This window comes from Giraffa tippelskirchi, chromosome 1 (assembly GCF_054371585.1).
Source record: "Giraffa tippelskirchi isolate mGirTip1 chromosome 1, T2T-mGirTip1v1.2.pri, whole genome shotgun sequence".
Lineage (NCBI taxonomy): Eukaryota > Metazoa > Chordata > Mammalia > Artiodactyla > Giraffidae > Giraffa > Giraffa tippelskirchi.
This window is the reverse complement of record NC_137275.1, coordinates 111,078,409-111,097,553: the sequence shown is the minus strand read 5'-3', so window position 1 is coordinate 111,097,553 and position 19,145 is coordinate 111,078,409. Positions and strand designations below refer to the sequence as shown.

The following is a 19,145-nucleotide window of genomic DNA, read 5'->3' as shown; positions in this document are numbered from 1 at the left end:
ACCGTAATTTTTTTGCAATTGTTTTTGCAACTGACCCCTCCCCTCCCACTTTTTCAAAACTGTAGGTTAATATTAAAGTATTTTAAAACAAAATAAAGGTGTTTCAACATTTTACCTCTAAATACTTCAGTGTATACTTCACCTTTTAAAAATAAGAACATTGTCCTACATAGCCAAATTATCATCACAACTAATGTCAGTGGTAATCATTCTTACATTGTTTAATATCCTGTAATATTCAGATTTCCATAGGTGTTCCCACCATGTCCTTGACGGATGGTTTCTCTGTAGCAGAATTTAGCCCAGGGCCTTGTGGTGCATCTGGACGTTATACCCCCAAAGTCTTTTAATCCAGAACAGTTTCTTGTTTTTCCTAACACTGACTTGTTGCAGAGACCAAAGACCACACCAGTTGGTTTGTAGAATATCCTCCCTTCTGAATTTGTCTCATTCTGGTTCTTGTAACTTCTGAAATGGGAGGCTAGATCCAAAAGTTTGATTAGATAAACATCACTCAAGTATTTGCTTCCCAGGTGGCGCTACTGGTAAAGAACCCACTTGCTAATGCAGGATACTCAAGAGACCTGGGTTCGATCCCTGGGTTGGGAAGATCCCCTGGAGGAGGAAATGATAACCCACTCCAGTATTCTTGCCTGGAGAATTCCATAGACAGTGGAGCCTGGCGGGCTATAGTCTGTGGGGTCTCAAAGAGTTGAATACCACTGAGCAACTAACACTTTCACTTTCATAGTTTTAAAAGTGAGTCTAAAAATTCATGTTGTAATGTAGAGTTCTTTCTTGAGAGCCAAGATTTTTTTTTTTTTTCACTTACATAAACAGTTCTCAAACAAAGACTGTGTTGACAAACAATAGTCTACTGCATGGAAAGAATGTAGAGATAGAATCACAAGGAAGACTGTATTAATGTTGAACATATGTATGGGTTGAGTAAAGTGTTTACATCTTTCTCAAGCATTTGCTCGCTGCCATCTTTTGTATGAGGAGATTTGTGTTTGGAGAAGTGATGAAAAGGAAAAATATCTTCAAATATTCAAGACAGCAAAGATCTTCCACAAGCCTGTGTAATAACCAACAATCTAGCTTGGTGGAGATTTTTTTTTTATTATTAAGTACCCTAGGATCTGAGCTGATGCTGTTCTTTTGCTTTGTTTTTCTTTACTTTGATTTTCTACTTCTCTCATAACCTTGCAGTACAGCAGTATTCTGCAAGTGCTCTTCCCCTAGAATTTGTTTTGCTCACTTAAAGGCACAGTACTTTCAGATGCAATAATTTTTAATGTTGCATGTTTCATCTCAGTGGTACTTGCTTTGTTGAATTCCCAAAGGGAAACTATATCATGCCTCCCTGGAGTGCTGGTTACAATTTCTTTGTGAGATGCTGTCTTTGTTGACCCTCATCTTTTAATGGTGGCTGTAGATTTTGGTAGCTGGCAAGCGTCCTAAAACACAAAAGGAATAACTGTACTTAAGATATTTAAATTTGATTAATCCAGAACTCAGAGAAACATGAGGATTAGGAAAGGAAGAAGCCAAGTGTTAGAAAATTGAACTTGAGAATGCATACATATGCAGTGAAGTTTCAGATAGAGACATTTTAATTGGAGTTCCTTTTGTGCACTTAACATTAAAGCATTTCCTATGTCTTTCAGAACTCTTAAAAGCATAGCTGCTCATGGAACTGTGACATCATATTTTATTTTGTGGATATGCCATAATTTACATAAGAATTTTAAATTTTTGAGCGCTTTTTTCTTCTTAGGTTTTTTTTTTGGCTATAAAATTATCTTAAAGAAAGAACCATATTATTCCGTGGTCAAAATAAAAATTCTTCTCATGCTCTTTTTAAATATTTATTTGTTCTCTTATTTTATTGTTTATTAATTTTTAAAATACTTTATAAACATTATTAGTATGTCCAATTATTGAGCAGAAAGGAGGCCTTATTTAACAGATGAGAAAGTTAGACTCTCTGAGATTACTCAAAGTCCCCAAATTATACTGTGAATGAAGACTGGAATCTTGAGATTTGTGGCTCCCAAGGTAGGATTTTTCATTTCATGTTACACTGTTTGCAAAATAGGCAGGTATTAATAAGAATAAATATGAATACAAGCTGAAAGAAATAGGGAAGTCAAGGGAGAAAAGTTTATTGTAGGAGGAAATTGATGATGAGCATGTTTTAGACAGACTATATATTAATGTGCCACAGACACATCACTGAAAATGCCCCAAGAGACTGAAAGAAAGTAAAGTGTTTCAGAGTCTGCTCTAAAGCCAGACAAATTTTACTATCTAATGCTGGGCAAATTGTTTAACTTCTGCAACTCAGTTTCCTCATCTGTAAACAGTGGGTAATAACATCATGGGGTTGTAGGGAGGATTGAAAAAGTTAATACATTTGAAGCTGTTAGACCAGTGTCTGGGATACAGTAATCATTCAGTATACTTCAAAATATCATTATTGGAGATAGAGGGGATTGTTTTCCAGAAAGAAATATGGACTATTGACCAGTAAAAATGAGTTTTTCATCCAAATGTTATGTGTCACAAAATGATATTTGCTGTCAAAGAACCAATCTTTTATAACCTAGCAAGTAATTCTTTTTACACAATAGAATTGCCTAACTCCATTCTGTGTCTATTCAAAGTAGTAGCTAAATCCAGGGATTGAGTTAGTCAGGTGGTATTTTTTATTTGCTCTTTTTCTATGAAAAACAGACAAATTTTATATGAATACAATCAGATTAGCTAAATAGGTTTAGGAATGTTTTGGATACGGATCAGACATAGGATCAGTTCGGTGTCTATTGGGGATTGCTGCTGTGTAGGTCAAACAGCTTTGCATAAAATAACCTAATAAATCGATGCATTATATCAGAAAACCCCTATTCCACAAATTTATTCTGTGGTCAGATGGTGAGAAAGTAGTAAAACTGGGACTGTTACTACAAATGAACTGCCAGGGCTGATGTGGACATACTTTTCATAATGGAAGGGAAGAGAACACACAACTTTATCAAATTTACATAGTACTTATTAGCCTTTAACAAACCATGAGTCTCATGTTGCTTTCCCTGGTATTAGACAATGTCTTAAACGGCAGAGTCATCCATTTCTTTGGTATTCCCCTGAAAGCTAATACAGTCCAGGACACCAGGAAATAGGCTGAAGGACTGTGTGAATTTATAAATATCATCTTAATTTTTAATGAACTCCAAAATTAGCTGGGAAACCTAGTTTGCTTTACATCATGATTTCTTAGTGTTTTTTTTGTTTTGTTTGGTTCTTGAATTTATTGCATTAATTTTTCTGATTAGTTTATTTTAATTAAACATTTTTGTGATCATTAAAATAATGGTTGTAAACAATGGAAAATATGGAGATGCATAAGGAAGAAAATAAAACACCCAAATGATGTTTTAAGGCTGCATTATAACATAGGTGATTTTCCCCAGAGTCACTATCCGGGGCTTCTGATCTCCCATCTAGTGTTCTCCCTTAAGGAAGGAACACAGTTTAGAGGCTGTTAATCAGGGCTTTTGCTTTTTCCTAGAACCTCTACCACATCTTTGACATATTTGAAATGCAATGTATTTCAGTTACTCTGTCCAGCCTGTCTCAAGTCACTCCCAAGTAATGAGTATTTTAGGTTTGTTATTTTTTTCTTGGGAATAGAAAGCCTTTAGTTTTTAATCTTTTAGCCTAGATTTTTAGTGCAAAGGATTTTAAGGATATGTAAAAATGCATTCTAACTGTTTTAATTTGATCACTGTAAGTTGAGCATCTTACAATATGCTCAGTGGCCATGGGTATTTCTTCTTCTGTAAATAGCTTGTTTGTCTCCATTACCCTATTTTTGATGTTGGTCGTTTTTTCTTTTATTATGATAATAATAAATTATGATTATTTACTTCTAGGAATTTTTTTTATTTGATTGCTGTTATATTTTACAAATATATCTTTCACCTTCTTTGCCTTTTGATCTGGTTGTGGTGTATTTTGCCATACAATAGTTCAAATTTATGTGTTTGGTTTATTTATTACATAGTTCAAATTTATAAGTTTAACTTTTTTTAGTCTTTGTTTTCTGATTTCTTGGTTTTTCATCTTGCTCAGGAAATTCCCTTATTACCAAGGTTATAAGAACTATGTTATTATTATTTCATTGCATTGTATTAACTTTTTAGTCATCTTGTCTTCCTCTTTCCCTCCTTCCTCCCTTTCTTTCCTTCTTTCTATTTAAATTTTGAAACCATCTGGAGTTTATTTTTTGTTTCTGAGTTTGGGATCAAATTTTATTTTCTCTCATATTGGTCCCTGGTTTTATTTTAGCACCTAGTCTTGCCTCAAGGAATTATACTCACTGAAATTTTCTTTGACAGGTCTTTTTCTTTTCTAGCAATTGTCACAGGGCAGAGACCCAAGAGACGGTCAATCTGCCTTTCTCTAAAACTCTGCTCCTATCTGGCTTCCCCATGGCCTGCATTAGTCATCCTGTCTCTTCTGCTTCTACTCTCCAGCTTTCAGTGTTCTCTAAATCAGTTTCCATATTTGCTTTCATTAATCTCTTTCCTCTCGAGCAAGGGTCAGCAAACATTTTCCGTAAAGGGACAGATAGTGAATATTTTAGACTTTCCAATTACTCCACTGAGCTTTTGTGTAGTGCAAAAGCAGCCACAGACAATAATTTGGGAATGAGTGTGGCTTTGTTCTGATAAAACCTTATTTCTGGATAGTAAAATTTGAATTACATATATCAAAATTGCATTCCTGTTTTGGTTTTAAATTCTCAAGATAGTTATAATGTAAGGAGAAAAAGGCAACTTAAATAATGGGGAATAGATGCAGTATCGTTGAAAAGCAAACTAAAAATATAAATTCTCTAGTCTAAGAATTAAATGGCTGAAAAAGGCTGAAGATACAATTTCTGAAGTCATTTATCATTTTGACAGGCAATCATGATCTTCTTCATTGAAATCTGGGGTTCTAGAGAATATGGTGTCACTTTGAATTGTGAGAGAAGTAAATTTAGTCAAATAAATTTGAGTGAAGAGATGTTTGACCATGAGTAACAGAGAACTGAAAATAACCATGGCTTAAACAAGACATGAGAAATGCCAGGCTGGATGAGTTACAAGCTGGAATCAAAACAGTCAGGAGAAACATCAACAACCTCAGATATGCTGATAATACCACTCTAATGGCAGAAAGCAAAGAGGAATTAAAGAGCCTCTTGATGAGGGCAAAGGAGGAGGGTGAAAGAGCTGGCTTAAAACTAAATATTAAAAAAGCTAAGATGATGGCATCCAGCCCCATTCCTTCATGGCAAAGAGAGGGGGAAAAGGTGGAAGCAGTGGCAGATCTCTTCTTCTTGGGCTCCAAAATCACTGTGGACGGTGACTGCAGCCATGAAATCAGTAGATATTTGCTTCTTGGCAGGGAAGCTGTGACAAACCTAGACCATGTGTTAAAAAGCAGAGACATTACTCTGCCGACAAAGGTCCGTATCGTCAAGGATATGGTCTTGCCAGTGGTCATGTCCGGTTGTGAGAACTGGACTGTAAAGAAGGCGGAGCACCGAAGAATTGATGCCTTCAAACTGTGGTGCTGGAGAAGACTCCTAAAAGTCACTTGGACAGCAAGGAGATCAAACCAGTCAATCTTAAGGGAAATCGACACTGAATATTTGTTGGCAGGACTGATGCTGCAGCTGAAACTCCAGTCTTTTGGTCATCTGATGTGAACAACTGACTCACTGGAAAAATCCCTGATGCTGGTAAAGATTGAGGGCAGAAGGAGAAGAGGTCATCAGAGGATGAGATGGCTGTCCAGCATCATTGATGCAATGGACATGAACTTGGGCACACTTTGGGAGATGGTGAGGGACAAGGAGGCCTGGTGTGCTGCAGTCCATGGGGTTGCAAAGGGTCAGACGTGACCGCGTGGCTGAACAACAACAACAAAGACAAGAGTCTATTTCTCTCTCTGGAGACCGGAGATAGTTAATTCAAGGTTGGTACGGTGGTTCCACAGTCATCAGGGCCCCAGACTCTAGCTTGTAGCTCTTTCATTCTTAGTTTGGTACTTTATGGACCAAGATAGATACAGTGGAGTGAATTGATACGGAAAATTATAAATTAATCATAAGTTTACCTTTGCCAGAGGCAAAAGAAGAAACAGGTCAGACTAACCTTCAATCTGACTTATGTTCTTATGTTTGTTCAGTGGCATTGCCAAAGCGTGGAAACAGGCGTATTTTGGGGAAGGGTCTGGCCCAGTAATGTTGGATGAAGTACGCTGCACTGGGAATGAGCTTTCTATTGAGCAGTGTCCAAAGAGTTCCTGGGGAGAGCATAACTGTGACCATGAAGAAGATGCTGGAGTGTCCTGTACCCCTCTAACAGGTAGGAACTTCACCCTGTCAACCTAGCCACTCTTGCCTTCGCCCGTATTTGGGCTTAACTTCCCTTCTCAATTTAGCTGATATTACTAAATGAACTTACAAATAAATCCCCCAAATAAGACATAAAAAGAATATACACTGTATATTATAATGCTATCTCTTTATTTATAGATATTTCTGAATTTTTCAGTTGAAAGCTACACAATCCTATAAAGTAATTAAGAATATATGATCTTGTTGCAATATATAGTACCTAGTAGTCAGAATCAGTGTACAATGCTACATTTAGGATGTTAGATTTTATAATTATACATTTAGTCCATTCATTTATTAGCCTGTCTTGACTCTCAGAATGTGTTTATAGCTGGTAAAACTATTTTGATGGGATTGTTGATTAAAGCACACTATTAAAGAACCAGGTTAACCTTTGCTGTGCTGAATATTCAGACTGTTCCAAATCACAGCATGCTTGTCAAGCTATGTCTTGTGTTGCAAGAAGGACATGTCTGAGTGCAAATGAGTGTATGTGTATGTACTTAAATGTTTGAGGGGAAGAAGAGAGAAATGGATGGGCAAGAGAAGTTGGGTCAACACAAATCTGTTGTTTCTATAGCAAAAAGAGCTTGAAGAAAAAAATTAAGGCTTTAATATTTCTTTAAAAAAGTCAAATGAAATACTTCTGACAGACTGTGAAATGCTGAAGGTCTACTTTTTTATTTACATAGCTCTGTATACACTGTTGTTTTATTAGAATAACCCATTTATACACAAAACAAATAGAAAATTTATACCAGATTGTAAGCCAGAGCACTTCATCTTCTTGAGCCTCCATTTCCTCCTCTTTCAAATGAGGATAGTCTTGTACTGTTGCTGGGATGGTCAAATGAGGTAACAGGTGTAACAATGCTTTGCAAACAGTGAAATTTTACATTAATAATGATTCTGTTGCTAGGAGACCTTAATTTACTTTGAATGATCCCAGAGATTCATGAAAAGTATGACTTTCTCCCAAGATTATTTATATATTTCATTTGGGAAGAGGGACAGTGTTTGGATTATTTTGGATGGAAATGGCCTCTTATACTTTTTGGGGAATGAATTTATTATATTGTGTATCTGCTTAGAAGCTTTTTACAGGATTTTCTGGGAATTAAGTATTCATTTAATTTCAGAAGACTGAAATTTAGATTTGTATTATCGATAAAAGAACACAGGCAAAACATGCACCCTAGTTTTTATTCCCTTCTCCAGGGGATCTTCCCAACTCAGGAATTGAACCTGGGTCTCCTGCATTGCAGGTGGATTCTTTACCATCTGAGCCACCAGGAAATCCTTTATGAATGCCTAAGGAATAGTAATAAATATTTTGACATGATAGATCACTCTTTAACCAGAGTAGCTTTTTCTGTCTTCATATTTCAGTATTTTTTCATTCACAGTTAAATTTTTCAGCTATTTCCAAGTTACTGTGTTTTTATACTTTTTAAATTAAAGTGACAAATATTGCTCATACTTTTAAGGAGATTAAAACCATAAGAAATTTCCCAAGTATTATTTAATCTGAAGAAATCTAAATAGTTACTTTGGAATTATATCAGAGTATATTTTTCTAGTTAGACACAAGAGTAGAAATAAAAGGGAAGTAGTTTGTTAGGACCGATATGTGTTATGACTTTGTTCAAGAACAATCCCGTTAATGATCTCAGATCACTGAGCACAGTTCTATGCTTGTGTGCTTAGTTGCTTCAGCTGTGAATGACTCTTTGCCACCCCATGGACCGTAGTCCTCCAGGCTCTTCGGTTCATGGGAAGAATCCTGGAGTGGGGTGCCATTTTCTTCTCCAGGGTATCTTCCCGATCCAGGGATTGAACTCAGGTCTCCAGCATTGCAGACAGGCTCTTTACTGTCCGAGCTACCAAGGACAATTCTAATAGGAGTTTAAAAAAAGGCCTCGAGAGAGATCTGGGTAGGATGATATTTCTCATGAAATTACAATGTTGCTCTGCCTTTTTCTGATCATTATTTGCTCAGTCTCCGTGTCTTCTTCTTGTCGCAGATGGCGTCATCAGACTTGCAGGTGGTAAAGGCAGCCATGAGCGTCGCCTGGAAGTGTATTACAGGGGACAGTGGGGGACTGTCTGTAATGATGGCTGGACTGATCTTAATACCTATGTGGTTTGCTGACAGCTGGGATTTAAGTAAGATCTATTGATATGAGATAGCTAAATGCCAAGCTATATTTTTAAAAGTCTTATTTTGTCACCCTTGCTTGTAATGTCTATAATACTAACAGTATATATTCTCAATTATTATCTACCTGTCTATTCTACCTACCTTCCTACCCCTCTTATCTACCTATCTATATATGGAAGTTCAGCAATTAAAAAACAATAACATTTCTTTGATGATAAATAACCATATCTTGCTATTTATCTCATTTGCCTTTCCTGCCATGACCCCTCTTCTTGAATAACTGGTTGGAGCCATGGATGACTTCTAAGTCCCGTTTTGTCTATTTAAGTAAGACTGTATGCTGTGAATGATCAGTTTTATTCTGATGCATTGCTACTATTGGATGTTGTTAGTAATAACATCACTGTATTTAAAATTTCAGAGAAGTCCAATGTCAAATTCTTTGGTATTACATTATTTCCTTTCTCATAATGTGATGATAATTATCACTTTTATTTGAGAAAAACAGCTTTCTTGTCATGAGATGACCTTTTGAACTCACCCTTGACCTCATTCTCTTAAAAACTGAGTATCACACTTTGAGCAATATATTTCATGTCACACACATAATGCATTCCAGAGTAAAGACCTAAGTTGCTTGAAGTAATTGCAAATGATGCCTTTGAGCTAATATCTGAATGAAGCCCATGGATGCCCATTCTTTCTTATTTTCCATATTGCTATGTCATACTTGAAGTAATTGTCTCTTGTTTAAAAGAAATAAGCAAAATTATATTATTTCAGCTTGAGATAGAATTAATTGCAAATATTTATTAAAACTTAAAATATGCTTTCATTCAAGCTATGTTTAAACATATATTTTTAAAGTTGTAAAAGTAATATAAAATTTTAGCGATTTGGAAAAAAGAGAAAATAAAAAACTACTCCTAATTTTTCCATTATTAAAACTTGTGTATAACTTTGTAGCAGCTCTAGTAGTAGATATATAATTTTACTATTCACTTTTTTACTTTATATTACTGTAGTCATAATTTTAATAACATAACTGATGATGTTCATACTATAATTTACTTAATATATCAATTAGTTTAAATTTTCCTGTTGTAAATAATGACATCACAAAGGTATAGATGTATGCGATTGACAAATATTTTGAATTTTCATGGGCAGTGCAGTTAATTATAATTATGAGGTCAAGGGCTATGACATGCTAGCCAAATAAATATTGATATTTAATTAATAAGAATTACTTTAAAATGCCGTTTCATCCAAGTAAATCTCTGCTAGTCTGAGAACTGTATCCCATTTTCACAAGTTTAGAAAAATTCAAAAATATTATTGTTTACTGTTCTCATATTTTTCCTTATTAGTGAAAACAACTGAATAAATGCTGATTTTTTCTCCATTTTTTATTTTATTTTATTGTTTCACAGATACATTCAGTTTTTCTTGCATATACAGAGTATCAGAACTTAATGGTTCTGAAAGTGTTCTCAATATTTGTTAAAATTCTAAATGATTACGTTAGAAGGTAGAATAGGCACCTGCTACATTTACATTTTAGTTTACAGAGGAATTTCTGAAAGAGAATGCACTTTTGGAATGAAAAAGACGGTGAACTCTGGGTTTCTTCATACAAACGAAATCCCAAAGTAAAATGACCTCTTGCTGTCTCTTACATAATCGATATGAATGGATGTAATCCGATTGCTGCATTTTGTGGAAACCTGGTGTAAGTTGAGCGTGATAGCAGTATGGAATTTAGGATAATTACTTTTTTAGCTAAGAATCGATAAGTCACCAAAATAGAAGTCTTAGAATGACATTGAAAGTTGCATTGTTTTAATTAATTGAAATGTTTATCATGTTAAATAAATTTAATAAGTAAGTGCATAGGAAAAGATTAGGAAAATTCATTTTTCAGAGAGAAAGATCTCTTCATACTCTTAGTACAGAAATAATAAATTGGGATGGAAGTGACTAACATAAAATTTATGAGTTAGAGTTTAATTATTTATATAGACCAATTGAAAGACACTTCAGATATCTTTTAGCCCAGGGATTTCTGGAGGCTTGTTTGGATTTTACAGAACAAAAGAACTAAACTGGGGAGAAGATGAACGAAGGTAGAGATTGACTTATTTGCTAATTTTTGACTTTGTGGATCTTTCCTATTTCTACAGTGTGTATATATATATATATATATATATATTATAATATACTTTGGGTTTTTCAGTAAGGCAGTGTTACAAATAAAGTCAATTGAAACACAAATATAATTCATGAAAGTTTAAAAAATCAGATTATGTAACCTTATAAAAAGGTAGAAACACTGTTATTACTCTGATTTTGATGGGTTAAAATCCACGTTTCATCATGGATGGGAATGATGCTTGAGAAATCATTGAACCAATACATACATTTTGTTTTTATTTTTTGTTTATTTGTTTTCTTTGACTGTGCCATGTAGCTTTCAATATCTTAGTTCCACTACCAGGAATTGAACCTGCAACCCTTGGCAGTGAGTGTGGAATCCTAACCACTGAACCTCCAGGAAATTCCTCACATGGTTTATTTTGGAAGACAGGATAGGAAAGGGTCTTAGAGAACTAATGAAATCACATGCACTCAGAAGGCTTTCAGAGGCTGACGCAAGTGTTTTCACTTCCTGGTGCACTGTGTTATTTCCACGGTCAGGAATTTGACATTTATCTGTCTGCATTCTCTCTGGATGGTGGCTTAAATTGTAGACGAAACACAAGAATGGTTGGGGGAATAGGATTAATTATCCACTCGTTACCCATTCAGTCAATCAAACATTGTTAAGATCATCAAAATATGTGATGTAGTGAACACTACTGTTAGAAGTGAGTTCTCAGGATAGGAGAAAGAACAAGTACTTACCCTCTGAAGTCATGATGCTTAATGAAGTTGCTTGTTTTATGTTTTGTGGTTCCTTGAAACAAGAGACAGCAGTTCTGTGCATGATGTTTATTTTATTGCCACAGATGTGGCAAACAAGCCTCTGCAAACCACTTTGAAGAGAGCACGGGACCCATATGGTTGGAAGGTGTCAGTTGCTCAGGAAAGGAAGCCAGTTTCCTTCAGTGTTCGCGGAGACCCTGGGGAGGTCATGACTGCAGCCATTGGGAAGATGTTGGCATCTCCTGCTACCCTGGCGGGAATGGATTCAGATTCTCCCTGGGTGAGGTCCTGCCACAGCTCTTGAGTATTCATAATCCAGTAGCCACTGCACATCTAGCCACTGGTCCGGAATGTGAGAGGCTTCTAATCTCTGGCTTTTCAAAAAGTCTATTTCCCCAAATGCTCTAATTTTTAATAATTTGATTTCATATAAAAATAGTCTTTTGAGTCTTTCCACCAATGTCACAAAATTTTACTCCTAGTTTTTCTCTACCTATGAGCCCACGTTTCTCATGTATCTGAAAGATGGAAGAAAGAAACTGCAGTGTCCATTCCCCAACTGATTTCGTCACCTATTCTGCCTCTCATTTACCTAGACTTCTAATGAACTATTTGAGAAAGGGTTGAAAATAAACCAGAACAAAACAATAGGTCTCTTTCCCACCCTCCATGATTCATTTGTCTTTAGTCCTGAGGCCTTGTCAATCATTGCTTGCCAGCCAGCCATTGCTGTGTCCTAACCTAGATCTTTCAAGTTTCTCACTGGATTCCAAGGTGGATTCATTGGAGTAAACAGCCCACTTATCTTTCTAAGATATCTTGTTACTAAAAACCCATTAGCATCACTTATTATCCCCTCATTCCAAATTTCTTCAGACTTATAGTCAGATAAAAGGTACTTAGCTCATCTAACAGTCTAAAATATTCGTGTGTAGTCTTAATCACTCAGTCGTGTCCAACTTGTTTGATGGCATGGACTGTAGCCTGCCAGGCTCCTCTGTCTCTGGGATTTCCCAGGCAAGAATACTGGAGTGGGTTTCCATTTCCTTTTCCAGGGGATCTTCCCGACCCAGTGGTCCAACCTGGGTCTCCTGCATTGCAGGCAGATTCTTTACCATTTGAGCTACAAGGAAGACCTTAAATATTGTTAGATAAAGGTCCTTTTGTGAGCAGAGAGGAACTACTATATATCCTTGACAGACTTAACATCTGATGAGGAGGCCAGAATAAATATGAATGAAAAGTGTAGAGGGAGATATTCAGAAGACTTGCCAGGACTCTACCATAGCTCTGTTTGTATCTATACATGTATTTTTTGGTACATAAATGTTGAAATAACAACTGGTGGTCCTTAAGTCTCACCTCAGGCTTGAGTCAGCCCCTTTTATATCCTCCTGTTTTGAGACTCTGAAGCTGGAATCTTCATATTATAAAATAATGGGATGTGTTGAATCCCACAGTATTAACTATTCTCTGGTGGCACAGTGGTTAAAGAATCTGCCTGCCAATGCAGGAGACGTGGGCTTGATCCCTGGGTTGGGAAGATCCCCTGGAGAAGGAAATGGCAACCCACTCCAGTATTCTTGCCTGGAAAAGTCCACAGATAGAGGAGCCTGGTGGACTACAATCCACGGGGTCACAAAAAGTGGGACATGACTGAGCATGCAGTTAAGCACACATACTTTAATTTGTCAAAGTGTATGTTGATTCCTCATTGTACTCTGACCTGTGAGATCATAGTGACGTACTCCACTAATCTAGCACTGATGATACCAGGTAGAAATACAGCATTTTACCCTGTCCCTCATAGGTCATAGTTTAAATTGTTTCTGTTTGGTCTCCTTCCTTGCTACTTTCTTCCTATAAAGGATTTATGATCCTCCTAGGATTATGTGATGAATGATTGCATGTGGTTGGGAGAGATAGAGCCTGTTTGCTAGAAATGGAACCTCTTAGCCCCAGATAGCAGGTATTTGGATCATGGAGTGATCTATTCAGGCATATTCCATCAGTACTCCATGTGATGAAGTGTTATAAATACTATGCATGTGTTCTCAGCCACTTAAGTTGTGTCTGACTTTTTGCAACCCTTTGGACTATAGCCCGACAGGCTTCTCTGTCCATGGGACTCTCCAAGCAAGAATACTGGAGTGGGTTGCCATGTCCTCCTCCAGGGGATCTTCCCAACCCAGGGATGGATCACCCCCCAACCCCCCGCCCTGTCTCTTTTCTCTCCTGCATTGGCAGGTGGGTTCTTTATTACTAGTGCCACCTGGGAAGCATACCAAATACCACAATCTCAGTTCTCTGAAGACCTGTGTGGTTAAGTATACACATACAGTTAGGAAAACTAATCCTTTCAATTTCCTAAAAATTTTTAATTTTCTAGGATTATATTGATAGATATATTTTTAAAAAATTTAAAAGTTGAGGGTGATAATTATTAATAAAATATGAGATTATTATTATGAATTCTTTGGTACTAATTTTGGTAATATATTAACTACTTATTTGTCCAAAGAACATTATATCTGAGCCAAATTATTCTTTTGCAGTAGAATCAGATTACCATTTATTCATCCAAAGAGATCATTACTTATCCACTTATCAAAAAGGACTGCATAATTAAAAGAGAAGTTTAGGGAAAGAGACCATGTAATGGTGCAGTTTAAAAACAATTGAGTTTTTTCACTTCTTTGGCGCTATGATAAGAGCTGTTAGACTACTAAGAGTATTCAACTATTTGAAGGCAACTCATTGACCTTAACTTTAATTGTGAATGAAACTTTTCTCAAAATTAGTAGTAGTTCAGTAGACACTTCCTAATTTTAGGTGTGTGGTAGATGGAATGCTCAAAAACAATATTCTAGGTCAGTAAAGGTGATTTAGTACAAGTGTAGTTAATGCCTATGTTAGTTGGGGGAAATTTGTAGGATGGTAAATATGTAGATTTCTTATTTTAATACTGCATTCTTTTTTACAAATTTAAATAAATTTATTAATTACTGAATTTTCCACATCCTATCTCAAACTTACTTGCCCTGATTGCCCTAAGACTACTCTCCACCAATACTGCATTAATTCTAAAGTTCAGAGTATTAAATCTTAACAGAGATATCTTTCACACCTTCATTGTCTCTCAATTTTACGGTATAAAGTTCAACTTTTACTTTTATGCTAGATTTTATCGTTCTTTTAGGAAAAATATTATTTCTTAAAAATAATGTATTAAATCAGTTTTAGAGGAAAATTGAAATAAAGAAAACTCTGTTGTAATCAGAGTTTGAGATATATAATGAAAGGTACTATATACTCTGTTTAGTTTTCCCAAGCATTTTAAGATTTTAGAAATAAATCATGTATGTTATTATTGCTATAACAAAAAGAACTTAGTGAGGTGGTATTAATAGAATGGCTTCTGTCATTCAGTTTCTCTTCAAGCATCGAAAATCCAATGATTTAATAAAATGAATGGCTAAAATTAGGTTCAGAAATATTGTATATATTATTTTTACAAAATATGCAACTTAGGCTTTAAAACTACTTTATCATTTTTATTTTTATGGAATGTGAAAAACTGCCTATAAAACAACTAGGATGAAATGTGGAGATCGAATTCCATGTGTATATGATTTCTTAATTTTCTTAATTTCTTAATTTTACACTAAAAAGTGTAAAAAACAAAAACTTGAAGAATTTCATCTCTTTAAATTTTTTCATTGAAAATCACTTTTCCCCTTGCTCCTCTTGCAAAGAATCCCTAAATTTCAGATATAATAATAAAAAATGTAAAGTTTTAAATATATTGCATTTTGTAACATGCCTATTACAAAAATTTTTAGCTAATGTAAACAACACATAGAGAAGGTTGTTAATTTTGACTTTGCTGTATTGATTCCACTATGATGCCTGTTACATGAAGTGGGTATGATCAGAGATTAGAGAGCCAGCAACTCTGGGGCAACAAAGAAGAATTCGAGGAATCAAAGTTGGATGTGTCTATCTTGCCAACTGTGTTTTCTTTCAGTTAAAAAATGTCATCTAGTGATTACATACATGGGGTTGAACACATATTGAGTGATACTTGGTTTGTTAGCTGCTTACTTCACCTCCTTAGGTTCTGATCATTTCACCATGTTGGATGGTATTCTTTGAGTCCTTATCAATCTTAGAGGCGCAAGCTGGAGACCCTTCTAGTAACTAGATAATGTAAAGAAGGTGTATTAGTTTGCATGGACTACTGTAACAAATCACACACTGGGTGGCTTAAACAACAGGTATTTATTGTCTCACACTTCTGGAATCTGAAGTCCAAAATCAAGGTGTGCACTCTGGTTGGGTACTTCTGAGGACTGGGAGAGAAAGATCTGTTCCAGGCCTCTCTCTTCAGCTTGTAGGTGGCTGTTTTCTCCCTCTGTCTCTTCACAACATCTTCCTTCTGTGAGTCTCTGTGTACAGATTGGATTAGAACCCATTCTAATGGCTTCACAACTCAGCCCCAGGCAGTATGCAAGCCATAATGAGGGCTTTTAATTAAACGAAACCATATTTATTGGTGTCAATAGAGATGTGTGAAAAACTCTACAGATCATTTCTTTTGCATAATTCAGATAAACCCCCAGTTTGCTAGAGATCAGTATCTCAACTTTTACATCTTTAATGATTTTTATGACTTAAGCCCTTCCTTGGGAATCAAGAATAAATAGGAAGCCTGAGATGGAAATTGTCCTTATTAGTTGCTTGCGTTTTTTTTTTTTTTTCTTCTCTTCCATCATTCAAGTTACTCATGCATCCTAAAGTATATCTAAAAATTCTTCTTAAAAATCCTAGCTTTGGAATGTAATCAGTGCAGATCCTGGCCGTATGATAATTTTCAGTATTTGGCCACCCTGGACAATTTGAGCAGTTAAATATATATAGAAACAAATTATAATCATTGAATAAAACAGAAAGCCATGAATACATGCCAATATAAATAAACAGATGGATAAAATAATGCAGAATAGGATAGGTACTCTTATGGTTACAAATTATCTCCTGATATAACACCTATTACAAAAATGGAAAAATAGTAAGTTTAGAATGGTCAGTAGCATTTTAATCAACTTGTCAAAGGTAAACACTATCAGTAATAGAACAAAGGAAAACATGTGCATCTGATAGGATGGGCATATAATGAGAACACAACACTATTTCTGAAATACTTCAGCCAATGATGCATTAACTTTAAACTAACAGGAACACCCCAAATTAACAGATGTTCTATGAAATAACTGATTTATAGTTCTGTAACTGTCAAGGTATGAAATACAAAGAAAAAATGAGGAACTGTTCTGAATTGAAGGAAAATGCAAAGACACAACTAATAAATGTTACATGTCAAACTCACTGGAATCCCTTGGCCAACTGAAGAAGCTTGAATGAGGACAACTATCAGATCTGTTAATTTCCAGACTTTGTTTTCAGGAAATATAGTCATAATATAATCTGAAAATAATAATGTTTTCCTCTTATCAAATCTTTCATGTCTTATTCACTAGTTGGAACTTTCATTAACTTTTTTCCCTTAAATATTCATGAAATAGAAGATATTCTTGTACCATTTATGACTTTAAAAGACCATCTCTGATGTTTAACTGTGAAAAACATCAGAGTATGTATGCTGTTTGTGGCATACTGAGAATATACTTTTCCATTTCTAGATTAATATTTTTCTATCATAAAAAGAGACCAACTGTTTCTCTGTCTCTATTAAGATTAATGCATGATTTCTCGGCTTTGGGCTATGTGATGTGATTAGGTATATTAACATATTTCCGTAGAGTAAATAATTTATACACCCTGGAATAAATTTTCACTTGGCTGCAGGTAATTAATAGTTAAACATCTGCTGAATTAGATTTCATAATATTTACTTTCAATATTTCACCTGTATGTGAGAAACGTATCTATTTTTTTCATTATGCTTTTCATTCAATGTTTTAGTATGCGAGGATGCTAACAAAATAGCATAACATTACATGGTTTTCTATGCATGTTAGAACATGTTAAAAACAACTGACATATCACAGATTAATTTTAAAATCATTATTTTATAATTTTATTTTTAATAATCCTTTTCTTTACATGCCCTAGATTAAGGTTACAGTAAGTACAGTAAAGGGCTGGAAAAGAACGGAAAAGATCAGTTTTCATTTCAATCCCAAAGAAAGGCAATGCCAAAGAGTGCTCAAACTACTGCACAATTGCACTCATCTCACACGCTAGCAAAATAATGCTCAAAATTCTCCAAGGCAGGCTTCAGCAATTCGTGAACCATGAACTTCCAGATGTTCAAGCTGGTTTTGGAAAAGGCAGAGGAACCAGAGATCAAATTGCCAACATCTGCTGGATCATTGAAAAAGCAAGAGAGTTTCAGAAAAACATCTACTTCTGCTTTATTGACTATGCCAAAGCTTTTGACTGTGTGGATCAGAATCAACTGTGGAAAATTCTGAAAGAGATGGGAATACCAGACCACCTGACCTGCCTCTTGAGAAACCTGTATGCAGGTCAGGAAGCAACAGTTAGAACTGGACATGGAACAACAGACTGGTTCCAAATAGGAAAAGGAGTACGTCAAGGCTGTATATTGTCACTCTGCTTGTTTAACTTATATGCAGAGTACATCATGAGAAACGCTGCACTGGAGGAAGCACAAGCTGGAATCAAGATTGCTGGGAGAAATATCCATAAGCTCAGATATTTAGATGACACCACCCTTATGGCAGAATGTGAAGAGAACCTAAAAAGCCTCTTGAGGAAAGTGAGAGAGGAGAGTGAAAAAGTTGGCTTAAAGCTCAACATTCAGAAAACTAAGATCATAGCATCTGGTCCCATCACTTAATGGGAAATAGATGGGGAAACGGTGGAAACAGTGTCATACTTTATTTTTCTGGGCTCCAAAATCACTGCAGATGGTGACTGCAGCCACGAAATTAAAAGACACTTACTCCTTGGAAGGAAAGTTATGATCAACCTAGATAGCATATTGAAAAGCAGAGACATTACTTTGCCAACAAAGGTCCGTCTAGTCAAGGCTATGGTTTTTCCAGTAGTCACGTATGGATGTGAGAGTTGGACTGTGAAGAAAGCTGAGCGCCGAAGAATTGATGCTTTTGAACTGTGGTGTTGGAGGAGACTCTTGAGAGTCCCTTGGATTGCAAGAGATCCAACTAGTCCATCCTAAAGGAGATCAGTCCTGGGTGTTCATTGGAAGGACTGATGTTGAAGCTGAAGTTCCAATACTTTGGCCACCTGATGCGAAGAGTTGAGTCATTGGAAGAGACCCTGATGCTGGGAAGGATTGAGGGCAGGAGGAGAAGGGGACGACAGAGGATGAGATGGCTGGATGGAATCACTGACTCGATGGATATGAGTTTGAGTGGACTCCGGGGGCTGGTGATGGACAGGGAGGTCTGGCGTGCTGCGATTCATGGGGTCGCAAAGAGTCTGACATGACAGAGCGACTGAACTCAACTGAACTGAAAGGGCTGTATGACTTTGAAGCTGAATAGTCCCTGTCACAATGACTCAACACTACCCTTGTAGCACAAAAGCAGC

The 19,145-nt window shown here is 35.9% G+C and overlaps 2 protein-coding genes across 13 annotated transcripts in view; one reads left to right on the top strand and one right to left on the bottom strand.

Moving 5' to 3' along the window:
* The window catches only part of LOC145506702 (uncharacterized), a 102,702-nt gene that overhangs the window by 34,585 nt on the left and 48,972 nt on the right, over positions 1–19,145 (bottom strand). For 3 of the 12 annotated variants that reach the window (XR_014054217.1, XR_014054214.1, XR_014054216.1), the window contains one exon: positions 15,806–15,991. The exons of 5 other annotated variants lie outside the window; for them this stretch is intronic. Coding sequence is in view for 3 of the 7 variants with exons in the window: in XM_081491978.1 (XP_081348104.1) it covers positions 1,416–1,460 (45 nt within the window). In the remaining 4 variants the exon portion in view is untranslated. Of the gene's footprint in view, positions 1–216; positions 482–1,276; positions 1,461–15,805; positions 15,992–16,932; positions 17,031–19,145 lie in introns of those variants that run through there. 4 more of the 12 variants (XM_081491978.1, XR_014054220.1, XM_081491969.1 and 1 more) reach the window with 4 other exon arrangements.
* LOC145505927 (neurotrypsin-like) overlaps positions 1–19,145 on the top strand; it is a 73,651-nt gene that overhangs the window by 29,467 nt on the left and 25,039 nt on the right. The window contains 3 exon segments of the mRNA XM_081489284.1: positions 6,247–6,425; positions 8,482–8,623; positions 11,627–11,823. Of these exon segments, the coding sequence (XP_081345410.1) occupies positions 6,247–6,425; positions 8,482–8,623; positions 11,627–11,823 (518 nt within the window).